Source organism: Phaseolus vulgaris, chromosome 8, assembly GCF_000499845.2.
Source record: "Phaseolus vulgaris cultivar G19833 chromosome 8, P. vulgaris v2.0, whole genome shotgun sequence".
Classification (NCBI taxonomy): Eukaryota; Viridiplantae; Streptophyta; class Magnoliopsida; order Fabales; family Fabaceae; genus Phaseolus; species Phaseolus vulgaris.
Window position 1 is genome coordinate 28,775,251 of NC_023752.2, and position 11,976 is coordinate 28,787,226.

General features: G+C 40.6%; 1 protein-coding gene across 1 annotated transcript; it reads left to right on the plus strand.

The window, feature by feature from the left end:
• The first annotated feature begins 5,173 nt into the window (after positions 1-5,173).
• On the plus strand, positions 5,174-10,503 carry LOC137826285 (probable plastid-lipid-associated protein 11, chloroplastic). The gene is made up of 3 exons (XM_068632195.1): positions 5,174-5,697; positions 8,596-8,661; positions 10,338-10,503. Exons 1-3 carry the CDS (start codon positions 5,234-5,236, stop codon positions 10,435-10,437), a joined length of 630 nt encoding a protein of 209 aa, XP_068488296.1. The 5' UTR covers positions 5,174-5,233; the 3' UTR covers positions 10,438-10,503.
• The last annotated feature ends 1,473 nt before the right edge of the window (positions 10,504-11,976 follow it).

The window sequence follows — 11,976 nt, forward strand, 5'->3', positions numbered from 1 at the left end:
CAAAAACACAAAAGTAATCATACGAACACCCAAATTTGTAGCAAGAGTACGGATGGTTCAAAGAGTTACAAGTTTAAACAGAGAGGGTCAAAGGCAAGCGTAAAGAATAAAGGAATTAAGCTTGAAGGTGAAGGTGGCGGGTGAGAGACAGCGGTTCAGTCATCCAAGTCCATGGGCACGACCTTCCCGTCAACGACATGGTACGTGGGGTCGCAGTTCGAAATGTTGATGCCAGGGTTCTCGCAGGACGCCTGGGTCAGAGCCTCTTGGAACCCCTCCTCGAAAGTACCCGCCATCTCCTGGATAAGGGACTTTTTCTCCTTCTCTAGCTCCTCAACGGCGGCATCCCCAGAGGTCACCTGCTTCTCCAGAGCCTCTTTCTCAACGCGAAGTCGACTGACCTCGACCTGTAGTTTGTCGTAGTCAGCCCGGAGAAGGTCCATAGCTTTGGCCTGGGTGGTCATTTCCCCCTCCATCCGCTCCGTCTTGTCAGCCTACTCACGGTAACGGTCCTTCAGGTCCTTTTGAATTTCTGCATCAGCTTTGAGCAATTCCTGAAGGCCCGTTACCTGGACTTGGAGGGCGACTTCACGAGTATAAAAGCCAGCCTGGAGCTCCAATGCCTCTGCCATTTGCCTCTCAGTTTCTGCTTTGGACTCTTGCGCTTGCTTCAGAGAGGTTTGGTAGGTTTCGTTCTGGCGCCCCAGGGTCCTCATTTCCTCCTCCAGAGTAGTCGCCTTTGTTTCCAAGGCCTGGAGAGTTTGAGCTTGCATGACCGCGTTTCTGGCCTGGGCGCGCCATTCGAGGGCCACCGCCAAGAAGGCCCCCAAGTAGAAGGGCATGCCTTCCTTCCTGTCGGTGCCCTCTGGCAGAGTCCCGCCACTGAAGCCCCTCATTAGATGCATAATCGGAGGAGGGATGGCGATTAAATCAGGGCGGCAGCGACGGAAGCAGGGGAAGCAATGGCTTCTGCCGGCGGCGGAGGCGGGGCAGATTCGGCGCCTTCGCCCCTTTCCTCTTGGGGTGTCATGGGAGGGAGTGAGGTCGCACTCGGGGGGTTATCCAGGAAGGGGTTCCCCCCCTGGGGCGACGCCTCTACCAAAAGAGGAACCCGCGCAGATTTTCTTCTTCTGAAGGGTGTCACGCCTTCTGAGTCCTCATCATCTGATAGAATCTCCAAAACCCGTTTCCCTTTGTCAAGGGGGGTTGGAGCCGGCGACGAGGCCGCGGCTAGGGGAACAGCGGCGATGGGTAGAGGAGAGCGGGGAGTCTGAAGTGCTGCGAGGCTGTGTGGAGATGACGGAGGTGAACTCAGGGGAGCTTCGGCGGTGACCGGAGGAGGCGGTGACAGAGTCGGTGGGAGAACCGGATCGGCAGCAGGGGTGGAGGAGGCGCCCGCCTTGGCGGCACGTGCCTCCTTCATTGCTTTCGCCAGCATCATTCTCTTAGAAGCGCCCATCACCGATCCTACATCAAGACAGACCAAACAGCAAGAATTAGGACCAAAGCAGCTATGCAAAATTACAACACACAGGGAGGCGTGAAATGCAAGTAACATGGCACGATATAAAACGAGCATAACAGTCTGGGGGAACAAACGTTCGATAGCAGGCTGTTCACAACAAGAAAGATGAGGGGTGAGCCCCCTTACCAAAGTAGGTGGTCAGGGCGTGAGCATTGTACTCGCTAGCGACCAGCTTCAAGGTATCAAAAACGATCCCCAACCCGGCCAAGGCTTTGCTTACCTCCCTATCGGCGGGAGATAGCTCTTCCAGGGTTTTGGCCCTGAGCAGTTTAGGGCGTTCCGTCCAGTAAAGGGGAAAGTCATCCAGAGCTGTGGGATCGTGTTTGGCGCTGCACACCCTGAAGAACTTCCCTTTCCAGTTCTTGTAAGAATTTTGGAAGAGGGAGAGGAGGATCCTGCCCGCGATTCCGGAAAAGCTTACCCAGAAGCTCTTCCCCTGCTTCTTCACCTCAAAGAAATGCAGGAAGACATCTACAGAAGGGGGGATACCCAGATGTCCACAAAGAATTTGAAAACCCCTCACGAATGCCCAACTGTTGGGATGGAGCTGGGCGGGGGCAGTATTGATTTCAGTGAGGAGTTCCCGTTCGAAGGGGGTGAACGGGAGACGCACTCCTACGCGTTTGAACACGGTCTGGTACATGAAGAAGAAGGGTTTCCCTTTTCTAGGTCTATCGTCCAAACAAACAGGTTCCCCAGGCCTGCCGGGACGGACGAAAATGTGGGCGTCGTGCGTGCGGCAGAAGGCGTTAAAGTTGTATAAATGGGGATCCCCACGGTGAGCTTCCAGGTCCTGGAAGGAAGTCAGGCTGGTGCATTCGCTCAGGAGTTCGTCGGGGGCCCAGGGGTAAAAGGCTTTGTAGTTGGACTTGGGGGTCGTGGGGGAGGAATCAGGCTCCGCGTTCGCGCGCGTCATGGTGTAAACAAATAACTGGAGAAAGAAGAGAGGAAAAAGGGTTTAGCAAGTGTAGCCATGGCAGGAAGGGGAGAGAGCCCCAGGAAACATCACCCACGCGAGAAAACCCAGAGGAGGAAGGAGAAGTGGAGAAACGCAGTAATGCACGAATAACAACAGTCCCAAGCAATTCAATAAATCATCTAATGCGATGAAAGGGAAGAGTCGTGAGCACTCGAAATCGTACCTTTGCTATTGGAGTGGAGGCAGTAGAAGAGCGCAGGAAGGAGAGAATCGCGATTGCAGAGAAAAAGGGTTTTGAAGGCGATGAACAGTGCGGAGATGCAGAGAGAATGAATGTAACAGTAGGGTGAGCGCGGGGTTTGGAGTAACTTAAACGTTACATTTCGCAACTCAAGAGGCGCTAACTGAGGGCCGTGAGATCGTACCACGTGTCAAAGGATCAATCGCCTCAGGGAAGCGCAAGGGTCCCTAGAGGTTGGCCGTGAGATGGGCCACGTGGCGCGTGATCGAGGGTAGCCCCAAAAGGTGTTATCATCATCATTTCAGAGGAGGTCCAATCAGTCAGTAAGAGCGCTCCTAGGGTTCAGAGAGTGTCACGTCAACAATTCGAGACTTGTTGAGTCAGCAGGGAATGACACGTCATCAGGATGGCACGTGGACGGCGTGGGCGAGGCTTTAGTCTTTATGCTGAAGACAAGTCTTCAGCTTAAGACTGGGGGGCTTGTGTACCGTCCCGTATCCGGGCGTTGACTAAGTCAAGGTCAAAGTCAACGACTGGAGAGCCAAAGTCAACGCAAGGCGTTGCCTAGGTGGAGAAACGCCAAGTGCCAGCATCGCCGAGAGGAAGCATCGCCCGGACAAGGCGTCGCCAGATAAAACAGTGCTAAAGCGAGGCAATCACGGTGTGGTTCCCCGATACCCATGGGTAGGAAAGACCATGGAGGGAGCGACGCCGTGGGGAGGCCTCAGGTCCCGATAACCCGGGCAGTGATAAAGAGAAGGAAAAGGTGGCTTCAAGGCCATAGTAATAGTACCAGTGTAGGGCAGCCTGACTCGTGAAGTGCTCCTGCCGCCCCAGAGACGCCTGTGGGACAGATACGACTCAAGAGGAAGGTCACGCCCAGGGCAGCCGGGTGTAGGGTACAAGAGGAAGGCAGATACGCTCTCAAAGTAAAGTGACTAGATAATTGGGGGCATGAGTTGGCACCCAAAAAGTCACCCCTAGCGCAGTAGCACTCCCAAGCAGGAGGACTCACACGTAGAAACGTCCCCAGCTGGGCAGAAACGCCCCCAGATGGGGTCATGGCGTCCTGAGGACCTCCACGTGTACCACAACCATGCCAGAATAGAAACACCCTTTAGTCAGGTACCAGGTAATTAAAGTCCTTCAATACAGTTTCCCTTTCGAGCATTCAGGTGTTATAATGGCTCCCAAGCGTTTCAACGTCTTAAATGCGCTGCGTTTTCTAAATTAAATACGCTGATTGAGTGCGTTACGTTTGTAATTAAAGGCGCTTTAAATGCTTGGGTAGTTTAAATATCGCGGAAAATGTTGAAAAGGGGGTTGGAATTTTCGGCAAATTTACGAGAGCTCTCTAGTTGCTTGCTCGTGCTTCAACAGTTACGAACAAGGGACTGGGGAATATTTTTGCCTGAGAGAGAGAACACATACACACAACACACAGTTATTTTACCACCTTCAGAGTGCCATACGCGGTGCTCAGAGACGGAGGTGAACAGTTTTGGTGTTTCTTGCTGGCTGACTTGAGCGTCGGAGTGCACACGGCCGCTAGGGCGCCTCTTTGTCCTCTTTTTTTTGCAGGAATCCACAGGCAATCAGTGGGAAGGAGTCCCTAGCTGGCGGTTGAGGTCGCGCACGAAGACGTCCCGGTCAACCGGACGGAACATTCCTAATATTTGATACTTAAAATGTGAACTTGAATAAAGAGGTCCTTCTTCTCCAAACTATCTTTGGATAATCACATCAATTTCGTTCAAACTTATAAACCTTTACAGAACTTAATACTTTGTTAAAATTAATACCATTAAAACCGTTGGAGGGCACTATGTGGACATGTTGTCCAATAGTTAATTACTAGACCATCTAGTTCTAACAATAAGGTTATATATATATATATATCAGAAATATAAGTTCATTAAATATTAAGGTCATATAATACTTGAATAAATGAAGAGGCTAACTAGAGATATTGACTTTAGTAGGAATTGAATATCACAGTGATCTTCACTGCATATATTGGAAATTACCCATGCAAACCATGCTGATACGTTGTGAACTTGAGTGAACATTTTTGTTGTAACTTCTAACTACTTCTAGGTATTCCATATATGCATGCTTTAAAATATAACTTTATATAAGAACTTAATTTTAGAGATAACTTAATACATTATTTATGAAATGTAAATAAAAGTAGAAAACAACGTAAATTACGTGAATGAGTAAAGAATAAATTTTAAAAATATGTTTAACCATTAATTGTATTTATTTTTTAAAACTATTTTCCCTTAAAACTTGATATAATTTTTAAAAAAAAAAACAGCAATGACATGGAAATCATTTTTAAATAAATAATATTAATTAAGATTTGTTTATATTTGTTTTTGTAATATTGAGCATGGGAATGTACACTTAATCTACTAAGAATTCAGAAATGGAAAATCTCATAATTAATATCCACGTGGCTCCCACAATATCTTCCCTCCAATTCTTTCAGGCTCACTCCCTCCACAGACCCCATGGAACTCAATCCTAGCATCCCCCCATACCCATGGCCACCCTCCTTATTCCCAACCCCTTCACCACTAAACTCCCTGCTCCGCGCTACTCTCACCGGAGGTTCACCTGCTCCTCCGTCACGACCCAATCCCAATCCGCCAAGGACCACCTCCTTGCCCTCATAGCCGACCAGGACCGCGGCCTTCGGACGCAGAGCGATCCCGCGAAGCGCGCCGCTATTGTTGAAGCCATTGACGCAATGGCCGCCCTGGGCGCTGGTTCCGTCACCACTGACGATTCCCTGTCGGCGACGTGGCGGCTGCTGTGGACGACAGAGAAGGAGCAGCTCTTTATCATCGAGAAGTCTCCCTTGTTTGGAAGCCGAGCCGGCGACGTGTTGCAGGTCATAGATGTTCGGAATAGAATGCTCAACAACGTCATCACGTTTCCACCTGATGGCGTTTTCTTTGTTCGATCCAGTATTGAGGTTGCGTCGCCGCAGAGAGTGAATTTCAGGTGAATAATTGAACTTAATGATGATAATAACAATAATGAATAATGTTCTTTTTGTGCATTCGCAATTAATTGACTTGAATTTTGAGTTTGATTTTGCTGTCATACACCCTTGCATATGGCGAGAGTATGCTATTGTTAGTTATTTATTGACTCTTGGAAGAACGAGTGGACTCTGTCACTTTGTCTCCTCTAATTATCAATCTTGAGTTGGGTAATGTTGTCAGCAGGAAGTCAAGCAGTGTTGGTATATTTTCCACCTCTTTCTTCTACTATTGAAGCATCACAGTTTCATGACAAATCTAAAAGTTAGAGAGAATCTTCTCATTATTCTCTTCCCTAGGGATAGCAATTGACCTTGGTTGGTTCGAAAGAGAGAGGGAATGGGAAGGAAGGCATACTTTGTTTGGTCCTCACTTCATAGGGCAGGGAAAGACAAATATATTGTTATATCCTTATAATCAATAATGGAGAAGATGACATGCCAAGACAAAAGAAATCTTGCAATGAAATCACCCCTATCCTTAAGAATTTACCCATTGCATTTAGAAAGTGAAAGTATTGTGTCAAATACCCTATTTCTCAATGTGTCTGCACTAACAATCTTTCTAATAAACATCAAAGTTTTATTGTTGCCATTGATGTCACAAAATTCTTACATCAATCTAAGAAGTTGTAAAAAGTGAACATTGGACTGAAGGCATGAGAGAGTAGATGAATGCACTAGAAGGAAACCCAAGGCATGAGAGAGTAGATGAATGCACTAGAAGGAAACCCAACATGGGAGATTGTTGACAAACTAAGAGGCAAAAGGGTTTTAGGGTGTAAATGGATTTTTGTAGTGAAATATAAGACATATGGGACAATACCCAAATATAAAGCCAAATGGTTGCAAAAGGATAGACTTAAACTTATGAAATTGACTATGAGGAGATATTTTCTCCTATAGCAAATATGATACAGTTCGAGTTGTTTCTTCTCTAGCAACTCATATTGGTTGGGACTTATATTAGTTGGATGTGAAGAATGTGTTTCTTCATGGAACTTTAGAAAAAAAAATGTACTTGGGGATCTCTCCAGGATTTGAAACTCATAGTAGAAGGAATAAAGTATGCCTGGTTTGGGAGATTTAGAGAAACAGTGGTGTCCTTAGGATACAAGCAAAGCATGAGATCATACTTTATTCATAAAACACTTTGTTACAAATAATCACTATAATGTTATTCTATGAGAATGATATACTTATTACAAGGGATGATGAAATGAAGGAATTGGTTTTAAAAGAAAAATTGGCGGCCCAATTTGAAATGAAAGACTTGGGAAAACTCAAGTATTTCCTTAGAGTAAAAGTTGCTTATTCCAAGAAAGGAATTTTTATCTCTCAAAGAAAATATGTAATTGATCTCTTAAAGAAATAGGTAATCTGGGATTTAGAACTTCAAGAGTTCCTATCAAACATGATCATAAAATTGGAAGTGAAGAGTTCTCCTGTAGAAAAGTCTCCATTTCAAAAATTGGTAGGAAAACTTATTTTTTATCACACGGGACCGACATTGTTTATGTTGTTAGTGCGGTAAGCCAATTTATACATCATCCAAGAGAAAGACACATGCAAAACAAAATTCTTTAATACATGGAGTTAAGTCCAGGAATGGGGCTACTATTCAGGAAAAAAGACACTTACTCTGGATATATATACTTATGTAGGTTTTGTTACTAACAAAAAATCTACCTCTAGCTACATTATGTTTCTTGGAGAAAATCTGGTATCCTAAAAAGTATCTTGGTCTTGTGTAGAAGCTGAATTTTTGAGGCCTTACTCAAGGTGAGTCAAAGGATTTTGGATGGAAATCATATTGAATTACCTTAAAGTAAAGGTTGACATCCATATGTAATTTTATTGTGGTAATAGGTCAACTATGAACACTGTTCATAACCGAGTATAACATGATATGACCAAATATATTAAAATTAAAAGAGACTTTATCATGATATTCTTGACAGAGGTATTGTGGTTATGACTTATGTCTTTATAGGGTTTTATATACAAAACATTTTAACTAAAGGACTTCCTTATGATGGATTCTACTATCTTGTAGGCAAGTTGATTGATATTCATTTATCAACTCGAGGAGTGTTGTAAATAATGGATTATTAGGATAAAAATATCCTCAATATCTTTATAATAATTATAAAAAAATATCTATACAATCATCCTATTCATTTTGGCATATTTTTATTAGTTTATTTTAAAGAATCTAATTGTTACAAATAGAGATAATAAAAATGTAATTTGTGTGGTTATCAATAAAATAAATTTTACATATTTCAAGTACTCTAACAAACATAGAAGGAGCATAGAATGTATATTGGGTGACTACGTTATGAGTCTAAGACCGTATAACCGATACTATCTAACAGGGTCAATCAAGAGCTTAAATGCCTCATGGTCCTTTTATGGTGGTTCATAGAATTGGGGGAGTATAATTGATATCAATATCTAACAGGATCAATCAAAAGTTTAGTAGCCTCATGGTGGTTCATAGAGTTGGGGCAATAGCTTAAGAAGTGGCTTTACCACTCGTCTGTTCAAAAAGAGGACAATAGCAGGGTGTTAATTGCTGACCTTTTTATTTTTTTGTTAGTGGGAGCCAATCGAACCAATGGCCTATTCGACCATTCCTTAAACTCTATTCTACTTTTACCACCAAACCAACCTTATATCTCTTTCATTCTTAAAGTCTCTTATATTCATTATTCTGACAAAATTGTAGATAGTGTTTCTAGGTTACACATACATAACTGAAGTGTAAACTTGATGTCACTGCTTAATGAGTTCAAATTTCTAATGTTTACACAAGAAATATTCTAATATCTTTGATGACTGACATGGTTTTTCAGATTTACAAGTGCAGTATTACGTGGAAAGAACTGGGAAATACCATTGCCACCATTTGGACAGGGTTGGTAAGTACTTTATGTTTACAATGCAACTGAAAAATTTAGTCCAATTATTTAGGAATATGTCTGATATGCATTCTCATATGTAGCTTTACACGATAACCAATGATTTCAAAGCTCATTCTTCCGCATTTATTTAATCTTCAAATTTAATGGTTTTGCTTAGTAGAGAAGAAAGAAACTAAATTGAAGAGTTAAAAATGTGGACAAAAATGATTGTTAGCTTGCCTGGTTAGAGGATTGCTAGGAATAACTTTCAATGATGAGACTCAAGTGTTTGTAGTTTAGGGGCAACAAAAGCTTTTGTATTGATTGAATTTGAGTTGAAAATGAAATATCCATTATAATTTCAATATTAATATACAATTCATTACCTTCGTATATTTTGTTTATTAATGTATTTCTTTCTTCTACATAATACAGAAATATTACAGTATAATACGTACTATCATATTGTCATTTAATACAATAAGACATACTTGCTTAAAATTCATATAGGAAAACTTTATTTAATTCTAATTGGACAATAGATTTGTGATTCTCTCACTTATATATTAGTTAACCTATTCATTTACGTGCAATGTGAGAATTTATCTCACAATTGAATACAACACAGGGTACACAACCTTACGATGAATTGGTAAATAGGGGTTAGTCAAAATCCGTACTTAATGATAGACTATTTTGAATTTATAAATAATTAAACCCTTTAATATATCTTTTCTTGTAAAAAAGAATAATTATTTTATCTTTGTTTCTCCTTTTTACTCTCCAATCCAAATTTTACGTCTCCTCTCTTGCTTTAAAGTTGGCTGGGGAGTTTTAATAAAATTTTAAAGCACACCCTTTGATATATACTGGTTCATCACTTTAATGAATTGCATAACAAATTTTGTTGAACTCGTTCAAAAATAAATAACGAATTGGTCACTACAAGAAGAAATATTGATGTTAGTTTTCCAAAAAAAATCCACACAAAGACTAAAAGAAAATCATTAAATGATAATTAGAATGAGTTTAGTATTCCTCTATTGCGTGGGTTTTTGATATTTTTTTTAGTGGGTAGACACGATCTAGTTTGGGGTTCTTTAATACTTACAATAAATTATGTTTCTATGTTCTTGATACAGTTTACTAGGCTAAGGATAAGTGAGTGCTATTTCATGGACACTATACTGAATAACCATTGAAACCAACCATGGACACTAAACTGTATTTTTGGATTACATAATGGAGAAGAATCAAATACTTTAATATTCTACCGAACCTCCTATCCTACTTAATATCTAATTATACCCCAAGTTTCTCTGGCAGAAATTTGTAAAAGAAAAAGACTCAATTAATCTGATGTAATTTTATCTTTTAATTATTAAAATAGGTAAAAAATTTAAAAGTTATTAAAATGGTAAAGTCACATGACTTTAGTTAAAATTTGATAATAATAAAGTTGTCATTTTAATTAAAATTTGATTATAATAAAGTTGTGACGTCTTAGAACAATTTTACGTCAAATACACTAAAGTCATGAAATTGTGATTTCAATAATTTTTTAAAATTTTATCTATTTTAATAATTAAGAGGTAAAATTTGGTAAAATTTATGTTCTCGTCCAGTCTGAAGTTAGGAGTTAGGAGTCTTGAGAAGTTTTATTCTAGTAATGTGCTTCTCTCCTGTTTTTGCAGGTTTGATACTGTGTACCTCGATGATGACCTTCGAGTTGTAAAGGATATCCGAGGAGACTATTTAGTTGTTGACCGAGCTTCCTATGAGTGGAAAGAATGAACAGAATCTTCATTGTCATTGTTAACTCTTTTTCATTAATGAAAACTTTCGACTCAATTGCCCTTATGTTTTAGTGCAATCTGTTAAGGTCTTTTATCTCTTTTAGTTAAGCTAATTTAATATGCTTATTTCTTTTGGCTGTTGAAATATGTAGTTAATGTAGTATAGGAATATGAAATAATTTGCATTCTTTTCTGTTTACTTTCTGTTTATGTATGCCGAAGGTGTGAATTATTTTGTTCATGGCACTGGTGGCTCATCGCACAACCATTCTCTCTTCAGTTAATTCTCAAAACACAGTCAAACCAGGAAGAGCTCATTAGCATTGTAAATTTTGAATTCACAGATATATGATGTATTTTTTTAGGATTGTATATGGCTGAGAGTCTAAAGAAATGTGGAACACATATTCAACTTTCTACTTTCTTTTACAAGATACTAGTATCTACGTTGATCCATTGCATGCACGGGAAATTTTAGAACATTTTATATATAAATATTAATATTATAATTAAAAAAATATTTTTTTTTTACATATTGTACTGGACTAGACTTCGGACATCCGCATTAGGTATCTGACATCAACACCTGTAGAGCACGTCGGCTCGGTGGTTTGGTTGCAATAGTGGACTACGTAAGTGGGTCCCATAGATGTGTGGGTAGAAACTCATATATATGAAAGGCCTAGTCAGTGAGAAAGTGCATGCATGTGGTGTGTATAGTACATTTGAGTCTAACACAAGTAAGTATTCCCTGAAGACGCCAAGGCCTGCGCTAGGGTTTTCAGGGGAAAGCTGCATGCATGATACGTAAAGGACTAGGACACCTACAGATTAGATGGGCCCCGTAACGCAGGTACATGAGTTGGTACCCTAGCGGCCATGCTGTTAAGATTGTGCACTTCAAAGAGGAATATTATGTGCGGATGTTGTGCTAAGATTGTGTAACAATGTAATAGAATGTCCTCCCAGCAAACCTAATTTCACTAGAGATAAGGCTCTGGTGAGAGAGGGGTCGTTACAATGAGGTAACCTAAAAGCAGCCTATAAAAGGGAGTTGAGATCTCTGGTAAAGGTACACCATTTCTAAGACTGGAACTACTATCTTATTTACTCATTGTTTATTAGCTCAGTACTGACTTCATCGTCGGAGTGCAATCAACAGGTACGGCCCCCTTTGTTTCAACGGAGCCGCTTTCCAACATCCTAGATAAGCACATAATCTACCAGAAATAGGAGGAGTCACCGCTTGCCTTCGAAGTCAACCGACGACCAGGTCAACTGGCAAGAACACATATAAAAATTATAAAATTGAGAAATGAAATTAAATATAGTACACTAAACATTGAGTATAAGTTTACATACTTTTGCATATTAAAGAATTTAACTTAACTTATCATAAATTTGGAATGTTAGTAGTTTACAAATTAGTTATAAGTAAAAACGAAAGAATAAATTTTTGCCATAACAAATACATTACAATAAAATACAATAATTTGAACAAATTTACATTATATAAATAATTATCTAATATTATGTT